Source organism: Lepidochelys kempii, chromosome 6, assembly GCF_965140285.1.
Source record: "Lepidochelys kempii isolate rLepKem1 chromosome 6, rLepKem1.hap1, whole genome shotgun sequence".
Taxonomy (NCBI): Eukaryota; Metazoa; Chordata; order Testudines; family Cheloniidae; genus Lepidochelys; species Lepidochelys kempii.
Window position 1 is genome coordinate 187,326 of NC_136385.1, and position 20,146 is coordinate 207,471.

General features: G+C 62.7%; 1 protein-coding gene across 1 annotated transcript; it reads left to right on the forward strand.

Annotated features, from left to right (window-relative positions):
* Positions 1-4,196: 4,196 nt before the first annotated feature.
* On the forward strand, positions 4,197-17,693 carry CD19 (CD19 molecule). The gene is made up of 16 exons (XM_078853022.1): positions 4,197-4,200; positions 4,504-4,707; positions 5,979-6,230; positions 7,087-7,383; positions 8,297-8,389; positions 8,907-8,955; positions 9,496-9,566; positions 12,533-12,583; positions 12,781-12,846; positions 13,272-13,331; positions 13,717-13,776; positions 14,140-14,211; positions 15,304-15,384; positions 15,463-15,549; positions 16,274-16,357; positions 16,477-17,693. Exons 1-16 carry the CDS (start codon positions 4,197-4,199, stop codon positions 16,554-16,556), a joined length of 1,611 nt encoding a protein of 536 aa, XP_078709148.1. The 3' UTR covers positions 16,557-17,693.
* The last annotated feature ends 2,453 nt before the right edge of the window (positions 17,694-20,146 follow it).

Sequence of the window (20,146 nt, forward strand, 5' to 3'; positions counted from 1 at the left end):
ACGCGCTATCTCAGAGTGAGGGCAGGCACTGAAGGGGTGGGGCTGGCCTGGCCCAGGGGGCTAAGCAATGGCAGGCAGTGGGGTGGGAGGCAGAGTGCAGATGTGGGAGGCTGGTCCAGGAGGGTGATAGTGTTTTGCGGAATGTTAGGGGGCTGATCCAGTGAGGGGAGGGGGGCAGATCCAGGGGGGCAGTGTCAGGGACTCAAAGTTCTCAGCTCTGTACGGCCCTGGGAGGAACCCCCTTCGGTGTGACAGCCCCCCATGAAGGTTGCACTCTCTCTCGGGGATAGGCCCTCTGCCCCCGCTGCCTCCTGGAACTGCATCTCTGAGCTTTAAGCACACCTGTCTCTGCCCTGGGCCCCTCGGGGAGTCCACTCGCTCGGGACCCCCCGGGGCCGCACCCCCAGAGGGAGCGATGCCCCCTGATCTCTAGCCTGCAGTGACTCAGCCAGTGTAACACAGGAGGTTTATTGAGCATCCAAACCCAGCACAGAAAACTCTCCGGCCCCTCAGGCCTGGCCTCCCTCAGCACTGTACATCTAGGTCTCTGCTCCATCCAGGTGGGCTCTGACTGCTCTCCCTCTCCAGTACAGCTGCCCCCTCCTTCCAGCTGAGCCCCCAAGATCATCTCCCCCCTTGGCCCCTCCTCGACCTTTGTCTTCTGTCCCAGGTGTCACGGAGTGTGAGGGAGTCCGGGGCCTGCACCCCTCTTCCTGGGATTCACCGTAACTCTCAGCCAGCCAGTAAAACAGAAGGTTTATTGGACAATAGCAACACAGTCTAAAACAGCTTGTGGGTACACCCAGGACCCCTCAGTCAAGTCCTTCTGGGGGGCAGGGAGCTCAGACCCCAGCCCTGGGATTCCCTGCATTCGACCACCCAGCCCCAGACTGAAACTCCGTCCAGCCCCTCCTCCTCTGGGCTTTGTCCCTTTCCCGGGCCAGGAGGGCACCAGATTCCTTTGTTCTCCCACCCTTTAGCTCTCACCTTGCAGGGGGGAAGGGCCCAGGCCATCAGCTGCCAGGAAAGAGGTTGTCAGCCATTCTCTGTGTCCAGAGCCCTGCACACACCTGCCCTCTAGGGCTCTGCAACGATCATACGCCCTTATCCCACCCCCTAGATACTTAAGAACTGCCTAGGGGAAACTGAGGCACCCCCACAATATTCAGAGGAAACATTAAGAACAGCCCCACTTCATCACACCAGGTAAACAGGTTGCTGGGTCCCTCTCTCTTCCGTCCTTTGTTCCCTTCTGGCTGGAACCGGTTGGTCAGGTCACTGGGGTCCTCTCTTCGCAGCCCATTGTCCTCCCATGGCCAGAACCAGCTGCCTTCCAAGGTGGGCTGAGCATCTTGGTCACCAGTCCGCTAGGGTTCCACATCTCCAGGCCTCCCCCATCTCCAGGCTATTGTCCGGGGTCCTGGCAGGAAGGTAAGGTCACACTTGGTCCCCTGCAACAACAAACCCCATCCCACCACCAGGTGCCATAGGACCCAGCACACTGTCGCACCAGCCCCACTGCTTCCCTTGGGCCCTGGCTAGATTCTCCCCGGCCAAATCCATGAGCTTCGTGAGCCTTCTGCAGAATTTTCCTTTCGTCTTCCCCTCCTAGTTGTCCCTCATCAAGCCCTGGGAACCCCTCACTATCTTTCCAGACACCAACTCGAAAGGGTGGATCCCTGTGCATTTCTTGGGTTGTAAAAGTTGTGCAGCAGCCTTCGCCCAGTGTGCTGGCCCCCCTGATCTCTAGAGAGAGGTTCCTCGCAGCCAGGTACAACCACCGGAGATACTGCTGGTGGACCACCAGCTGCCTCCTGATCCCCCAAAGTTTTGTTTTCCCTCTGGAAGCCCTTTCCCGGTACCGGGTCCCTTCTCTCACATGAATCTTTCTCTGCAATCCTCCCCCAGGATCTTGCAACACCGTTGCTCTCAGCTTCTTCTGGGCAGGACCCTTCTGCTGCTAGGTCTGGAATTCAGCTGGTGGGGTTGGGGCCCAGCCCCCGTTACTGTGTCTGTTTCCCCACCAGGGGACAAAGCCTTGGTCTCAGCCCTGTTAAGCCCTGTCCCTGGTAACTCACACCCCTGTTGGAGGTGTTACCTCCCCTGATAGGTAGTTTGCTGGTGTCAGACCAGGTCTCCGACCCACCCCCCATCAGCACCGCCTCTGGAAGTGGATTGGGCACCCCAACCTCTTTGGGGCCCCCCATTTTAGATGTACCCTGGTTACAGGCACCTTAACCTGGAGGGTCCAACGACCCCCCTCAGGGTTAGGTTTGCACTGGGCACTACCTCATCCGGGCCCCCCACATCGGCTGTGCCTGCATCCCCTCAGCGCCTGGACCCCACTGCCCCCAGACCTCCCTCCCATCTACTTTGATGGGGACGAGGTGGCGACTGCCCACTGGGCTCTGCCCTGTGCTTCACTGCGGACTGAGCCCTCTCCTGGCCCCTGTCTGGAGGAGCGAGATCCGGGCTCTCTCGCTTTACTCTTCTGGGGTTACGGACACCAGGTCCAGATCCTGTCTCAGAGAGAAACAGTCACTTCCCAAGAGTACATCAAAGCTGATGTGCTGAAGGACCCCAGCTACCAGTCCCCCCGACCCCCTCCAAGCCTTCCTGTGTCTGCACGGGATCTGAGCTATCGGCAGGTGAATGGCTTCAGCTGGGGAGCCTTCCCCCCAAATTACACAGCCCCTTGGCTGCCAGTGGGGTTGCCCCACACCGACAAGAGTCTCTTGGTCCCAGAATCTCTCCATCCCATGAATGCTCCCCATTGACCCCCACCTTCCGCTCCCACTGGGGAGCCAAGATGTCTTCTTGTGCACCCCTGGGCTCAGGTATCTGCTGGGCTCGGAGTAGAAGCCCGTCTGCCTCCTCCCCTCCCCTGCCCCAGAAGCTGGCTGGTTGGGATAGACACAGCTGACTCTCTGAGCATGCATTACAGGCTGTCCTCCCTTCACCATGTTAGCCCTTCGCGGGTCTCTTGGGCCAAGACTTTCTTTATCTTTGGGTATTGCACCACCTGGTGTCTTTTTGCAGCACAATAATTACAGCTCAGGTCTCTTGGGACCCATGGAGGGAGTCTGCCTTCTTCAGCATTAGTGGGCAGCCCTGCATTGGGGTGGACAAGCTTGGGGTGGAGTCCCACCTCTGAGAGGTCTCTGTGTGACTCCCCTTCCGAGTCACCAATGTGGGTTCCTTCCCCCCTCTGCTGCCCATACACTTATCTGCTAGAGTACCTGCACTTCTCAGGTCTTTGGGCTTTGAGGACAGACGTCCTACAGCTGCTCCAATCCCACCCGATTATACCCATCTTCTGCAGGGGTGGCCCTGCACCCTTTTCCCCCTTGCAGAGATATTCCCCCAGCAAGGTGGTGACCTCCTTGTATGAGACACCTGGAGTTTCTCGTACACCCTTGAATCTTTTCCTATCTGCCTCAGTGGTCCACTCAAACTTAAGCAGCAAAGCCTGTTTGAACCGTTTATAGTCCCCAGTCCCTACACCAGCCATTTGACTGAACGCTTCTATCGCCTTGAGGCCAAGCAAGGGGGTGTAACGGGGTCAGCACGCACCTCTTGCGAGCGCCCCCTCTGGTTGGGCATGCCTGCGTTCTTTAGTTCTGGTGACCCCTTTCGGTGGTTCTCAGATGATTTTTTCAGCGACTCAGCTCTCCGGCTGAGTCACACACTGTCTGCATGTGTATAGGTCCCAGTGGACTGTATCTAGTGCCACTCTGGTGGTGACTCTGTAGCCCTCCCTGGGCTTTGGATTTTAAGTAGTCCAGCGCTGGTATGGGGCCACATCCCCAGGGCTTCTTCCCTGGAGATACTATCTTCCTGCAGCCCTCCCCAGGCTCAGTTCTTACTCAGTTCCCGCAGCCAGCCAGGAGCTTCTTCATTGCTCCCCTGGTCCCTGCTAGGAAACTGTTTTCAGCTCAGTCCTAGCCTCCAGCCAGGAGCCTCTCACTCCCCCCAGGTCCCTGCCAGCAGACTGTCTTTGGTCCTGCTGCTCGTCCAGCCAGGCACACAGTCCTTCTTCTCCAGCGCCACCCAGCAACTAATGACTGCACTGTTCTGCAGCTCCTTTTATAGGGCCCTCCTGGCCCTGGATTGGCCGTTCCAGCAGCCCCTCTGATTAATTGCGTCCTCACCGCGCTAAGCCTCTTGGAGGACCTCTCCACTGCGCCTTTCGTGGGATGGGTGAGGCAGAATCCTGAGGCCTCCAGCAGGGAGCTGTTGGGCCTTGTCCACCCCATCGCAGGGGGTTAGACAGCCGTGCCCACCCGCCTGGTCAGCCGGATTCAAATCACAAACGTCCTCACCGGCAGTGAGGGAGGAACCGATATCCCCCGCCCCCCCATTACACCGGGTCACACTTTGGAATCTAGGCTTCCTCACCCCCTGGCAGGTCCTCTTGGCCCGCCTCTCCTCCAGCTCATGGTTTCACTGCTCCGAGCTGTCAGCTGTAGCCTCCTCCTCCGGCTCCGGCTCCTGCCCTCTCAGCTCCAGTTTCCATCTCTTCACATCCACTGGGGGGCCCAGGTTGGGAAGCCCCCTCCTGGCTGGGGACTGGGTCTGGCCCCCGGCTGCTGCTCCGACTGCCCCTGCTACTCCCAGGCTCTCCGAGCGTCCCGAAAGCCTGCTGGAACTGGAACTTGCTCCTCGAGCCGCTCACTCTCTCCCAGCCAGGCAATCAGCTGCTTCTGGGTGAGCCTCCCCACGCTCAGCCCTCTCTCCCTGCACAGCCGTGCCAGGTCCCTCCTGCGGAGCTGGTTCTAGGCCCTTTCCTTGCTGGTTCCTTCAACTCCCTCGTTTTATCGCTGGCAGCCACTCACTGCAAAGCACCTGCGCTCGCAGCCAATTGTCTGCAGGGTGCATCTGCCAACCGTCCTCTGCTACCACGTTGTCACGGACTCACAGGTCGTGCCACTCTTGGCCCCGTGCAGTCCCTGGGGAGAACCCCCTTCAGTGAGACAGCCCTCTTTGGGGGTCCACTCTCTCTCGGGGGCTAAGCCCCTCTGCCTCCTGGAACCGCACCTCTCTGAGCCTTAGCATGCCTGTCTCTGCCGTGGGCCCCTCAGGGAGTCCCCTCGCTCTGGACCCCCAGGACCCACATGCCGAGAGGGAGCGATGCCCCCTGATCTGCAGCCTCCAGTGACTCTCAGCCAGCGTAACACAGGAGGGTTTATTGAGCATCTGAACCCAGCACAGGCAGGTCTCAGGGCCCTCGGGCCTGGCCAGTCTCAGCACCTTATGTCTAGGTCTGTCCTGCATCTAGGTGGGCTCTGGTTGTTCTCTCTCTCCTGAGTCCAGCAGCCCCCTCCTTCCAGCCGAGCGTCCTATATCCACTCCCCTCTCGGCCCCTCCTCTGTCCTTTGTGTTCGGTCTCAGGTAAACAGGTCACTGGGGCCCTCTCTCCTCCGTCCTCTGTTCCCCTCTGGCTGGAACTGGTTGTTCAGGTCACCAGGGTCCTCTCTCCTCAGCCCATTGTCCTCCCACTGGCCAGAACTGGCTGACTGCCAAGCTGGGGTGGGCCTCCTAGTCACCAGGTCATTGGTTGCTAGGGTCCCCCATCTCTAGGCTGCTGTCTGGGGTCCCAACTGCTAGGCAAGATCACACCTGGTCCTCTGTAACAATAAACCCTCTCCCACCACCTTGTTAAACATGCAGCACACAGGGAAACTGAGGCACACACTGTGTGGGAAAGGCAGCAGGGGGCTGACTTTGGAGACAGCGGGAGGCCTGGGGGCTCACCCAGGGGGGCAGGTGGTACGGGGAGGAGGCCTGATCTGGTGGACAGGTGTTTGGAGGTGATCAAGGGGGAAGGCAGTGGGGGGCTGATTTGGGGGCAGGCAGTGGGGGTAGGAGGGCTGATTTGGGGGGCAGGTGGCAGGAGACCTGGGAGCTGATCCAGAGAGCAGAGACTGGGGTGGACAGGGGGCTGGGCTGTGGTCTGAGCCTGCTCTCATCCCTGCCAGGGGAGCTCTACATCTCTGGGACCCAGGGGGGGCAGGTCGTGCTCCCCTGCGCTGCGGGAAATGCCCGCGAGACCCCCGCTGTGGACTGGTTCAGGGATACAGACAACAGGACCCACCAGTTTGACCGCGCTGGCCCACGGCACTGGCCCAACGGCAACACCCTGCGCATCAAGGGGCTGGAATCAGGGGACGCCGGACGGTACTGGTGCCGGGCCAGGAACCAGAGCTGGACCGTGCACCTGCACCTGGGAGGTGAGGGACCCTGCTGTGCCCCCTGCTAGAGTTACCAACTTTCTGATTGCAGAAAACTGAACACCCTTGCCCCACCCCCCTGCCCCTTCTCTGAGACTCACTCCTTCCCCCCTCCCTCGGTCGCTCGCTCTCCCCCATCCTTGCTCACTAGCTCATTTTCACTGGGCTGGGGCAGGGGGTTGGGGTGCGGGAGGGGGTGAGAGCTCCAGCTGGGGTTGGGGATGAGGGGTTTGGGCTGCAGGAGGGGGCTTCGGTCTGGGGCTGAGGGGTTCAGAGTGCGGGAGGGAGTGCGGGGTGTGGGCTCTGGGAGGGAGTTTGGGTGCGGGAGGGGGCTCAGGGCTGGGGCAGGGGGTTAGAGCACGGGACGGGGGTCAGGGTGCAGGCTCGGGGTGGTGCTGACCTCAGCATGTTCCTCTGGCTCCTAGGCGTAGGGGACAGAGGGCCTGCGTGCTGCCCGCGCCCACAGGCACCGTCCCCACAGCTCCCGTTGGCCGCAGTTCCTGGCCAATGGGAGCTGCAGAGCCGGCGCTCGGGGTGGAGGCAGGGCGCGGAGCCCCCTTGGCTACCCCTTCACCTAGGAGCCGAGGGACATGTTACCGCTTCCCGGGAGCTGCGTGAAGCTGGGCACGGGGCCTGCCAGCCCCACACCAACCGGACTGTTAATGGCCAGATCAGCGGTGCTGACTGGAGCTGCCGGGGTCCCTTTTTGTCCAGTCGAAAACTGGATGCCTGGCAACCCTAGTTCCTGCTGATACCCCGGCACCCCGATTGCCTCCTGCCCTCTGCTCCTGCCTCCCTGCCCTACAACTCCCCAGATCTTTCCCGTCCCACCCCTGACTGTCCCTGTCCCCCGCAGGGGAGCTGACATTCTCGGTGCTGGCTGGGGACACGGCCCGGCTCCCCTGCAATGGCTCCATGCCAGGCGCCTGGGTCCAAGGCTCCTTGGCCTGGAAGCGGCTGGGCCCGGGGGTCTCGTGGAAGCAGCTGATGGAGCTGGCAGCTCGGCGCTACGGAGCCTACATGTTTCAGCTCTCCCTGGGCACTGGCCCAGCCCTGGTGCTGCCGGCCGTGACGCTCGACCAGGCCGGGACCTACCGCTGTGTCCGGGGCAACCACAGCCACGCCGTGGAGCTGGAGGTCACGGCCCACACAGGTAGGGGGCAGAGTGACCATGGGGAGTAGGGTGGGTTATGGGGCAGGAGGGTGATGATGGCTCTGCCCAAGGGGTGGGGGAACTAGTGGGGGTGGGTACAGGGGGGCAGTAGCGGGGGGTGTCACGGAGGCCCTGGGCGATGCTCTGGAACTGCTCCCCATGAAGCCAGGCAGGACTCTGGGGAAGTCTCCTCTCTGGGAGCAGACTGTCTGCAGGACACACAGCTCACCCGGCTTCCACCTTCCTGGGTCTGACCTCGGAGCATTCAGCCTCCTCTGCCCCTCCGTGCGCTTCCCCCAGCGAGTCCGCTCAGGCGGGGTCCTGGGGGGGCCAGAGGGTCCTGCCCCCCAACTTCGCAGTCAGACGGGACTCTCAGCCAGCCAGTAAAACAGAAGGTTTATTAGACGACAGGAACATGGTCTAAAACAGAGCTTGCAGGTGCAGAGAACAGGATCCCTCAGCTGGGTCCATTTTGGGGGGCAGTGAGCCAGACAACCACGTCTGCCCTTCACTCCATGTCCCAGCCAGCCCCCAACTGAAACTCCCCCCAGCCCCTCCTCCTCTGGGCTTTGTCCCTGTCCTGGGCCAGGAGGTCACCGGATTCCTTTGTTCTCTAACCCTTCAGCTTTCACCTTGCAGGGGGGGGGAAGAGCCCAGGCCATCAGTGGCCAGGAAACAGGGTGTCGGCCATTCTCTGTGTCCAGACTCCTGCACACACCTGCCCTCTAGGGCTCTGCAATGATCATACACCCTTACCCCACCCCCTAGATACTTAAGAACTGCCTAGGGGAAACTGAGGCACCCCCACACTATTCAGAGGAAACATTAAGAACAGTCCCACTTCGTCACAGGGGGACATGGGGGGCACATGCAGGGGGGGTGAGGCCAGGCCCGTCACAATGTCTCTGTCCAGGAGGGTGGCAGCCCTGGATCGTGGGGGCTGCGGGACTTGGATACGTTGCTGTTGGCCTGGCCTCCCTGTTTGGATACTACCAGATCCGCCGAGGTGAGTTGGGATCCGGGACGCCCCCAGTCCCTGCCCCACATCTCAGGCCCCCCTTGTAGCCCTGCCCCCCAGCCCGCCAATCGGCCCCGGGCTTTGCTTTGTGCTGTGGGGTGGGTGGGTGCGACTGGGCTCAGTCCTCAGGGCTCTGGTGAGAGGGGTCCGCACTGTGGGAGGCACGTCCCCCCCAAAACGACACCTTCAGTCCTGGGGTGATGACCCTGGCCATAGGGAGCAGAGGTCAGGGGCGTGGGGGGAGAGCGGAACAAGTGCTGAGTGGGGTGGGAAGTGCTGGGTGGGGGAAGGGGTGCTGGGGGCTGGAGGGGGGCTGGCTGGGTGCGGGAGGGTGCTGTGTGGGGTGTGGAGGTTTTGGCGAGTGGCTGGTCGGGGGGAGGGGTGCTGAGTGAGGTGGCTGGGTGGGGGAGGGGCACTGGGTGCTGGGAGCATTGGGGGAGGTCTGGGGGCCAGGGGGGCTGGCTCCCCTGTGCCCCCCTTACAGCCCTGTGGTGTCTGGTTTCAGCCCTGCAGACCAGGAGGAGGAAGAAATGCCTGATGGATCCTGCCAGGAGGTGACCTGGGCTGGGGGAGAACCTGCTACCCCAGGGTGGGAAGGGAGGGTCTGTGCCCCGGGCAGGATGAGGGTGTCTCTGGGATCCGGAAGAGGGGTCTGTGTGGGCTGTGGGAAGGGGGCTGCTGGAAGCAGGAGGGTCCCTGGGTGTGGGGGATGCCGTGGGGTGTCTGGCAGACGGGCGCAGGATGTCTCTGACCCACGCGGTGCCTGTGGGGTGTCTCTGGGAGGGGTGGGGGGGGGATGGGGTTTCTGCCTGGCGGTGGCGGGGGTGCGTGTGTGGAGTTTGTGATTCTGATTTCCCGGTCTCAGAGTAGCAGCCGTGTTAGTCTGTATTCGCAAAAAGAAAAGGAGGACTTGTGGCACCTTAGAGACTAACCCATTTATTTGAGCATAAGCTTTTGTGAGCTACATTGGATGCATCCGATGAAGTGAGCTGTAGCTCACGAAAGCTCATGCTCAAATAAATGGGTTAGTCTCTAAGGTGCCACAAGTCCTCCTTTTCTTTCTGATTTCCCGGTCATGATTCCTCCATTTCCAGGTTTTTCAAGGTGACTGGGAACGGGGCTCACACGCCTTATGGGAATGTCCTGCCCCTTGCAGACACTGCTGGTGAGTGCCCCCTGCCCCCCAACACCTTCTACCCAGCACCCCCAGCCCCTGCCCCCCACAGGAACGTCCTGCCCCCTGTAGGCACCACCAGAGTGTCCCCACCCCCCACCCCCCAACTCCCCTACTGCTTCCCTTCTCCCCAGCACCCCCTACCCTACTCCCCCTATGAGAATGTCCTGCTCCCTGCAGATACGCCCAGTGAGTGGCCCCTGCCTCTGCTGGGTCCCCCAACATCGCCACTACTCCTTTTGCCCCCCAACACACACCCTGCCTCCCACAAAAACAGTCAGCCCCTACAAACACAGCTGGTGAATGCCCCCCACACCCCATTTCCCCTCTGCTCCTCCACCCTCTACAGGAACACCCTGCCCCGCAGGTGAGTGCCCCCCCCCATATTTTCAAAGCGATCAAGCCCCAAAGCGGCTATTGGATCAGCCTGACCTCCTGCGTATGACAGCCCATTGTAAACACCCCCCCCCATATGTACCAGTTGCACTGAAGTGGTTTAGTCCCAAGGCGGCTGAGCTGTTGTGGCCCCAGGCAGGGAATGTGGGAGCCTGGGGTGCCCCCAATGCCTGCAGCACCCCACGGGTCCCCCTCTGTCCCAGCCAGTCTGACCTGGGGAAAGAATCCTTCCTGACTCTGCAAAGGGCCACAAGCTTGGCTCTGCACATGGGAGCCAGCTCCACCAGCCAAGTGTGTCGGGAGGGTTCTCTGACCCACCTCAGAGCCTGCCCGCCCAGTGTCCCCTCCCCAGTGGGGCTGTCCCTGGTGCTTCAGAGGAAGGGGAAAATAAAACTGAGAATCCAGCCAGCCAAAGGGGGGCAAGTTCCTTCCTGACCCTGCAGGTGACAGGCCACAGCCCTGAAGCATGCGACTGGATCATAGGCATTGTCTTAATGCAGAGCCCCCCTCACTTTGTGTACTCTCCCTCCAGTCACCCAGGGGGCTGCGTCCCAACAGCCGGCCTAGGGAGGGGCGTACTGGTGCCTCTTTCCAGCTCCAGGGCTTGTGGGGCTTGACCCCCAGGGATGGCCAGTTGCCACATCTGGCTGCATTGACCCCCTTGTCCCCATTCCCACCCAGGCCAGCTGGTGTGACTCCCCCTACCCATGCCGCCCTTCCCTCACTGTGCATCTTCTGGGGCCCTGCTCTGACCCTGCCCCCTGTTCCCAGGTGTGGGGCAGACGGATGCAGTGCCCTATGAGATCGTGGCACTGGGTGCAAGAGGGCAGGGGAGGCCACTGCCTGCAGAGGGGCCCATCAGTGCTGCCGTGTCAGAGGGTGAGTGACACCCCCCCCCGAGGTGACCCCAACCCAGCCCCCCTCCATGGCTTTCCAAGCACCGCAGGAGTAGGGTGCAGAAAGGGGGCCGGGGCACAGACTGGGAGGATGGGAGTGATGGGGGGCACATATTGGGGTGGGATGTGTGACGGGATCCCCGGGGTGCAGCCTGGGACCATGGGACTGCTGTGCCCCCTGAACTCTCTCCAGCCTGGGCTGTCTCTCACAATGCCCTGCTAGTGACCAGCAGCAAACCCCTCCAGGCTGTGATCACTCAGCACAACCGCATGTGGAGTCCCAACGCCCAGCTGGATTGCGTGAAAGCTCCCAGGGCCACTCGTGACTTATGCAGAGAAAGGCCACAGCCAAGTCCCCCCAGCTCCCAGCACTGTACCTCAGGAATATGCCGTCTTGCACTGCTCAGGATGAGCAATGCAGATTTATTAATTGGTTCACCACTTCAGCAATGGAAAGCGGATCTACACCAGCCTTTGCAAACCTGAGCAATTTGCCACACGCTTCATACAAACTCCCTGGTGAAGATAAACAGTAAAACAAACGTATTGACTATAAAAGACAGATTTTAGGTGATATTATGTGAAAGATAAAAAGAAGAGTTAGTTACCAAAAGAAATAAAATATCAGCACGCAGTCTAAACTCTCAAACCTATTAGACGGGGCAACATCTAGATTAAGCAGTTTTTCTCACCCCACTGGATATTGCGGTTCCTAGTATACAGATTTCACCCTTGAAATCTGGGCCAGTCCCCTCAGTTGGAGTCTTCAGAGTGTCCTTGTTGGTTGCAGCGTAGGTGGGGGAAGGAGGAAGGCCCAGCATGGGGCCCCTGTGTCTGTTTTATACCCTCAGTCCATGTGCTTGGGAAACACAAGTCCAGGCATGTCTGGGGGCATTGCTGAGTCTCCAGGCCAGGTTGAGCAGTCCCCCTGGTGTGGCCTCATGTAGGCGAGTCACTGCATCCTAGCTCCCTGGCTGGACAATGGCTGTTGGTGATTGTTTGACACCCCACCAGGGCGCTGGTTACCTTCCTTGCTGTTACCTCAGGGGGAGCTAATATCTGGCTGATTCCCCAACTCACAGCATGTTTCAGTGACAACCGTAACACACAATCTCATAACTGCATTCATGACACACATCTATGGGTAGAGAAATGACTTTCAGCAGGTCATAACCTTTCCCCTGATCTGGGAACAGGGGGCAGGGTCAGAGCAGGGCCCCAGAAGATGCACAGTGAGGGAAGGGCGGCATGAGTAGGGGGAGTCACACCAGCTGGCCTGGGTGGGAACGGGGACAAGGGGGTCAATGCAGCCAGATGTGGCAACTGATACCTTACCAGGCCTGCTTTCTATGTAGGATCACGATTATATAAAAATGAGGAGTATGGGGGTTACAGGATGCTCCCCCAAGGTATAGAATGTCACAGGGTGTGAGAGGGATACAGCCAGATGAGGGATGGGGTGAGGGGTACAGAGGGGGCAGGGGCACACAGTGGGAGAAAGGGGGGGTGATAGGAGCCCAGCCACAAGCAGGAAGATGGGGGAGGGGTATCCTTGCCTCCCCAGGGGGCCCTATGGAGCAAGAGATGGCAGCTCAGCACAGGGAGGGGCCAGAGTAAAGGGACTGGGGGCCGCAAGACCCACATTGACACCCCCTCTCCCCCCAGACGAGGAGGAGTACGAGCACCCGGACAGTGAGGAAGAACCAGCAGCCGAGGGTGAGTGGGGGGCAGAGAAGGCGGGGAGCTGGAGTTAGAGAGGGGGTTGGGGCATGACAGGACAGTGATGGGGTGGGGAGGGGAGGGGCTCTGGGAGGGGACAGGATGGGGGGCATGGGGAGGGGGTGATGGAAGGGGCTGGGCTGCCAGGCAACTGGTTTGGGGTCACCTGCTCTGCTTTTCTCTCCCGGCTCCAGATGGTGATGGCTATGAAAACACCAACGGGGACATGAAACTGTGCATGGGGGACAAGGGGTCCAGCGGTAACAGCCCCCGCAAAACCACCCCCGGCCCCCTCACCCTCACCCTACACCACCCACTGCCCTGGGGTGCGACGGGACTGACTCCCCGGAGCCAGCCAGTCCCTGCCCGGGGGCCAGATGGGAGCCGGCGCCCCTAAAGGGGAATGACCCGTGTCCCATGCCCCGCGCCCCTGCGATGGGGCTGGATGGGAGCCAGCGCCCCCTAGAGAGGAAAGGCCCCATATCCCATGCCCCGCCCCCCTCCCGCCCTGGGGCTGGATGGGAGCCAGCGCCCCCTAGAAGAGAAAGGCCCTGGGTCCCATTCCCCGCTTCCTCAGCCTTTCTGGCCCTAGTCTACACTGGGGGCTGCGGTGTCCAAAGGGGGCGAAGCCCAGGGCCTGTTTAGGGACATCCGCTCCCCTGACACCCTCCCGTCCTTCCCCCAGACGGTGCCTGCTACGAGAACAGTCTGGAGCAGAACAGAGCAGGAGGCAACTGGGCTTCAGGTAACGGGGGCACTTGGATGGGAGGTAGGGCTGAGAGCAGGGTCCTGGCTGGGGAATGGGGGGGTGGGCAGATCTGAGAGTGGGGTCCTGGGTGGGGAATGAGGGGGCAGGGCTGAGAGCGGGGTCCTGGCTGGGGAATGGGGGGGGCAGAGCTGAGAGCAGAGTGCTGGGTGGGGAATGGGGGGGCAGGGCTGAGAGCGGGGTCATGGGTGGGGAAAGGGGTGGGGACAGGGAGGTGGGGCTGTGGTGTGGCAGGGAGCAGGGCTGAGTGTGGAGTTTCTGGGGGTCTCCCCTGGGCTGACAGAGCACCCTGCCCTGCACCCCCAGCCCCACAGCTTCCCCCCCCCCGTATCTCTCATTTATTGCCCCCACCCCCTGTCCCCAGATGCTTCCCACTACACGAATGCTCGCCAGGGCCCCGGGGCCGAAGACCAGGTCTCTGAAGGTAACAGTGTGGAGTGCTGGCGGGGGGCTACCGGGAGGACACCCCCCCACTCCCAGGCATGCCCCAGGGCGGGAGGGGCCCCTCACCCTGGGGATTGGGAGTGGGCGGGGATCTGCACACCCAGGGCAATGGTTTCCCAGGGTCCAGAGTATCACCCTGGTAACAACACCCCTGGCAACCTGTTCATCACCCTGGTAACGGCTCCCCTGGTGACACTGGCCGATGGCCTTAGGTAACAGGATCCCTGGTAACTCCAGGCCATCCAGAGGCTTGCCCCCGGTAGGGTGTCCCAGCCCCAGAAGCCCATCAGAGGGCAGCAGGCACGGGCTGCTGCTGACAGGGACCTGCCCCCTGTGTTGGCAGGCAGCGAGTGTTACGAGAACACGGAGGAGGACAGCGCCCCGCTGAGCCCTGGAGCTGCACGGCTCGTAACAGGTGATGGGCTCAGGGAGTGTGGGGTCCGGGGGTGGGGGGGCTCAGGGTCAGTCCTCCCCTGCCAGGGTCTGCGTGTGTGGGGGGTCCTGGGGTGCCTATAGGGGGCACTGTGAGTATGTGAATACCATGGAGCCTGCAGGGGGTGCTGTGTGGGGGGGGGCAGATCCTGGGGTGCCTATAGGGGGTGCTGTGTGGGGGTGTGTGAATCCCGGGGTGCCTGTAGGGGGCACTGTCTGTGTTTGGCGGGGGATCCTGGGGTGCCCGTAGGGGGCGCTGTGTGTGTGTGTGGGGGGTGAATTCCGGGGCTGCCTTAGAGGGCGCTGTGTGTGTGTGTGGGGGGTGAATTCCGGGGGTGCCTTAGGGGGCGCTGTGTGTGTGTGGGGGGGGATCCTGGGGTGCCCGTAGGGGGCGCTGTGTGTGTGGGGGGGTGAATTCCGGGGGTGCCTGTAGGGGGCGCTGTGTGTGTGGGGGGGGTGAATTCCGGGGGTGCCTATATGGGGTGCTGTGTGTGTGTCTTTGTGTGTGAATCCCAGAGTGCCTATAGGGGGCACTGTGTGGGGGGGATATATTCTGGGGTGCCTGTAGGGGGCACTGTGTGTGGGGGGGGAACCCAGGGTGCCTGTAGGGGGTGCTGTGGGGGGGATCCTGGGGTGCCTGTAGGGGGCTCTGGGGGTGTGTGTGGACCCCAGAGTGCCTATAGGGGGCACTGTGTGGGGGGGTATATTCTGGGGTGCCTGTAGGGGGCACTGTGTTTGTGTGTGGGGACCCCGGGGTGCCTGTACGGGGCACTGTGTATGTGTGGGGACCCCAGAGTGCCTCTAGGGAGTGCTGTGGGGGGGGAATCCAGAGTGCCTGTAGGGGGCTCTGTGTGGGGGAGGGAACCCAAGGTGCCTGTAGGGGGTGCTGTGGGGGGGGAACCTGGGATGCCTGTAGGGGGCACTGTGTGTGGGGGGGGAACCCAGGGTGCCTGTAGGGGGTGCTGTGGGGGGGAACCCAGGGTGCCTGTAGGGGGCGCTGGGGGTGTGTGTGGACCCCAGGGTGCCTGTAGGGGGCGCTGGGTGGCCTCACCCAGTGGCTGGTCTCTCCCCCCAGACCTGCGGATGTTGATGCTGCTGGGTGCGTGTGAGGAGCCGGAGCGGGATCGGCAGGATGGACACAGCGAGGACTCTGCTGGTGAGAGGGGCTGGGAGCTCCCCTGGGAGGGCGAGAGGGCCCCCCGACCTTTCCCTGATGCCCCCTTGTTCCCCACAGGCTCCCAGGCCTATGAGGAGATGGCCGGGGCTCTGTATGCAGCCCCTGCCTGGCATCTCCGCCTACGGGACCGCAGCCAGGAGGAAGGTGAGCTCCAGGAATGGGGCTGGGACCCCAATATCCCACTCTGGGTCCCCCCATATCCCAGCACCCTGAGCCCCCTCCATGGGATCACCTCCATATCTCAGCACCCCAAGCCCCCTTTCCTGGGGTCACCCCATATCCCAGCCCCCTGAGTCCCCCTCCCTGGGGTCACCCCATATCTTAGCACCCCAAGCCCCCTCCCTGGGGTCACCCCCATATCCTAGTGCCCTGAGCCCCCCTCCCAGGGGTCACCACTATAGTCAGTGCCCTGAGCCCCTCCCTGGGGTCACCCCCATATCCCAGCCCCCTGAGTCCCTCTCCCTGGAGTCACCCCATATCCTAGTGCCCTGACCCCCATCCCAGGGGTCATCCTCCTGAGCCTCCCTCCCTGGGTCACTCCCATACCCCCATCCTGACACCCCTGGGGTCATCCCATCTCCCAGCCCCCCTCCCTGGGGTGACCCCAATATCCCAGCATGCAGGGACCATCCCTGGCCTTGGGGCCCCCACACCAGGCCCTCTCCCTGAAACACCCAAGATGTTTCTGCCCCCGCCATGCCAGCTGCCCCTCCCCAGGCCCAGAGGTGCAAGGGGAGGCTCCCCAGGAGAAGGGCTGGGAGGCGCTCAGCCCTCTACCTCCTCCACCAGAGATGAGGTGTGTATGGGGGGTGGAGTGGGGGCAACAGCCCCCCGAGGCCCTGGCTCTGACCCCGGCTCCCGTCCGCAGACGCCGATTCCTATGAGAACATGGAGGGGGGGCCGGGCTGTGTCCTGCCCCCCCGGGAGGGGAGCGTGGAGCTGCGTGGAGACGGTGAGTGATGGGTGGGTGGTGGTGAGACTGGGCACGGGGGGTCCCCGGGGTGGGACCTGGGGGTAGAGGTCAGTGGCGGGGGCGCCCCTGGGCTCTCACCTGTTTTGCTGTCATTGCAGCTGCTGGGCTGAGGGCCCCAGGGCCCGTCGGAGCTGAACCCGCCAGGCGGGCGGTGCCCCGGAGCCTCACTCGGGACTAGGACACGCCGCCCCCGGGCCAAGACAGGCAGCGAGAATATCTGAGCCCGTGAGGACAGGGCTCTCAGGGAGGGCCCCGCGCCCCCATGGCTCCGATCCCCATCCCGGCCCCACGTCCTGGGCCCCACTGCTGGGGACGGCCCCAAAGCTGCGGAGGGCCTGTGGGCTCCAGACGCTGTTCCCATGGCTCTGCAGTGGCCAGCTGCTAACACCGTGCCCCCAGGTGCCTCTGGCCTGCCCCACCCTGGGCTCAGCTGCCCCACAAGGACAGCTCCATCCAGCTGGGCTGGATCGCAGTCCCTCGGCGTCTGACATGTGCATGTCCAGGCTGGGGACAGGGCCCCCCCAGTGCCTGTACCCCCCCCGATGACATGCTGGGGACAGGGCCCCTCAGTGTCTGTACCCCCCCGATGACATGCTGGGGACAGGGCCCCTCAGTGCCTGTACCCCCCCCCGATGACATGCTGGGGACAGGGCCCCTCAGTGTCTGTACCCCCCCCGATGACATGCTGGGGAAAGGGCCCCCCCAGTGCCTGGGCCCCCCCCGATGACATGCTGGGGACAGGGCCCCTCAGTGTCTGTACCCCACCCCGATGACATGCTGGGGACAGGGCCCCTCAGTGCCTGTACCCCCCCCGATGACATGCTGGTGAAAGGGCCCCCCCAGTGCCTGGGCCCCCCCCGATGACATGCTGGGGACAGGGCCCCTCAGTGTCTGTACCCCCCCGATGACATGCTGGGGACAGGGCCCCTCAGTGCCTGTACCCCCCCCGATGACATGCTGGGGACAGGGCCCCTCAGTGTCTGTACCCCCCCCCGATGACATGCTGGGGAAAGGGCCCCCCCAGTGCCTGGGCCCCCCCCGATGACATGCTGGGGACAGGGCCCCTCAGTGTCTGTACCCCACCTCGATGACATGCTGGGGACAGGGCCCCTCAGTGCCTGTACCCCCCCCGATGACATGCTGGGGAAAGGGCCCCCCCAGTGCCTGGGCCCCCCCCGATGACATGCTGGGGACAGGGCCCCTCAGTGCCTGTACCCCCCCCCGATGACATGCTGGGGACAGGGACCCTCAGTGTCTGTACCCCCCACCCGATGACATGCTGGGGAAAGGGCCCCCCCAGTGCCGGTACCCCCCCAATGACATGCTGGGGACAGAGCCCCTCAGTGTCTGTACCCCCCCCCGATGACATGCTGGGGAAAGGGCCCCCCCAGTGTCTGTACCCCCCCCGATGACATGCTGGGGACAGGGACCCTCAGTGTCTGTACCCCCCCCCGATGACATGCTGGGTCAGGGACCCTCAGTGCCTGTACCCCCCCCGATGACATGCTGGGGAAAGGGCCCCCCCAGTGCCTGGGCCCCCCCCGATGACATGCTGGGGACAGGGACCCTCAGTGTCTGTACCCCCCCCCCCCGATGACATGCTGGGGACAGGGACCCTCAGTGCCTGTACCCCCCCCCCGATGACATGCTGGGTCAGGGACCCTCAGTGCCTGTACCCCCCCCCGATGACATGCTGGGGAAAGGGCCCCCCCAGTGCCTGGGCCCCCCCCCCCCCCGATGACATGCTGGGGACAGGGTCGGCACCAGTACACACCCTCCCTAGCAGCAATCTCTCCTCCATACATCTCCACTGCCCCTTGGCCTGAAGTGTCCGAAGAGCAGGGGCCACGGCAGGCAACCCACACCCACCCCAGTGTGCCTCCATCCAAAATAAATAATATTGTCCTTGGCCTGCGTTTGTGTCACTGGGGTCACAGTCAGAAGTGGAAAGGACATGGGGTTGGGGGTGGGGCTGGGAGCCAGGACTCCTGAGTTCCATCCCTGGCTGGGGGGGGGGGGGGGGGTGACGATGTGACGCAGCAGGGAGGGGGGAGTGTTGACCTGGGAATGTGCCCTGGGGATGGGAGACCTGAGAACCTGTCACCTGAGCCAGGAGGGGGAGGGGGAGGTAACACCTCTGCCCAGGAATGTGAACAGAGGCTGCAGCAGGGAACCTGCTGGGTGGGTTTAGGTTTCAGTTTGGGGCTGGCTGGGACATGGAGTGAAGTGCAGACCTGGTCGTCTGGCTCACTGCCCCCCAGAATGGACCCAGCTGAGGGGTCCCGTTCTCTGCACCTGCAAGCTCTGTGTTAGACCATGTTCCTGTCGTCTAATAAACCTTCTGTTTTACTGGCTGGCTGAGAGTCACGTCTGACTGCGGAGTTGGGGTGCAGGACCCTCTGGCTTCCCCAGGAGCCCCACCTGAGCGGACTCGCTGGGGGGAAGCGCACGGAGGGGCAGAGGATGCTGAATGCTCCGAGGTCAGACCCAGGAAGGTGGAAGCCGGGTGAGCTGTGTGTCCTGCAGACAGGCTGCTCACAGAAAGGCGACTGCCCCAGAGTCCTGACTGGCTTCGTAGGGAGCAGTTCCAGAGCATCGCCCAGGGACTCCGTGACAACTGGTGGCTGCTGTGGGATGTACTGCACCCCACGGATGGCGCTTCCTGCAGTAAGTGACTGGGGAGCAGTAAAACGAAGGGGGACTGACGAGGAGCAGGCGTGCTGAAGGCAGAGAGAGAGTCACCAGGGGGCCTCCCAGCGGGGAAATAGGGAGAACCCCCTCCCAAGGGGAACGCCTGGCGTCGGGCCCCTCCGACCTGCTCGAGGGGACCAACGTGACCTGAGCTGCTATCACTGTGGCCAGAGAGGCCACGTACGGTCCCAGTGCCCCGGGCTCAGGGACAAACTGAGCAGACCCAACCTACCCAGGGTTAACTGGGTAGGGACCCAGCTGGACGAGGGGCAGACGACCCAGGAAAGGGGGCCTACCAGTTTACCACCTGCCCCGGAGGGAAGAGTACCCCAGGCCAGCTCCACCAGAGGGCTGGAGGCTCTGGACTCAGGGTGCTCGGTTTACAGGGTGGGCGCGGGGCTGTCCCTCCGGAGAGAGTGCCTTGTTCCCCTGGAGGTGGATGGGAGGAAGGTCAATGGATACTGGGATACGGGCGCGGAGGTGACGCTGGCCCGGCCCGAGGTGGTGGCCCCAGATCGGGTGGTGCCCAACACCTATCTGACCCTGACAGGGGTGGGCGGGACCCCATTTAAGGTGCCCGTGGCAAGAGTACACCTGAAATGGGGGGCCAAGGAGGGCCCCAAGGATGTGGGGGTACACCACCATTTGCCCACTGAAGTTTTGATGGGGGGAGACCTAGAGGACTGGCCAAGCAAGCCCCAGGCCGCCCTGGTTGTGACGCGTAGCCAGAGCCGGCGAGGGGCACTGCGCCCTGACCTCGGGAAGGGTATCACACCGGCGGCGCAGGACCCTACCCTGGTGGGGAGGGAGTGCCCAGGAACAAGGCTCAGAGAGGCGGAGGCCTCAGACCCAGCCAGTGAGAGGGAACCGGGCCCCGTCCCTGCCCCAGCTGCTGAGTTCCAGGCCGAGTTGAGGAAAGATCCCTCCTTGCGGAAGCTCAGGGACCTGGCCGACCTTGGTGTGGGACGGACCATGAGGAGAGGCTGCCAGGAGAGGTTCCTGTGGGAGAAGGGGTTCCTGTACCGAGAATGGGCTCCCACAAGGGAAGTGGAGTCCTGTGGGGTCAGGAGGCAGCTG

Bases quoted from the DNA above. Each gene is read 5' to 3' on its own strand.
- CD19 (XM_078853022.1), top strand. The intron at 7,384-8,296 runs GTAGGGGGCAGA...GTCTCTGTCCAG, and splicing joins GGAGGTCACGGCCCACACAG to GAGGGTGGCAGCCCTGGATC. The intron at 12,584-12,780 runs GTGAGTGGGGGG...TCCCGGCTCCAG, and splicing joins GGAAGAACCAGCAGCCGAGG to ATGGTGATGGCTATGAAAAC.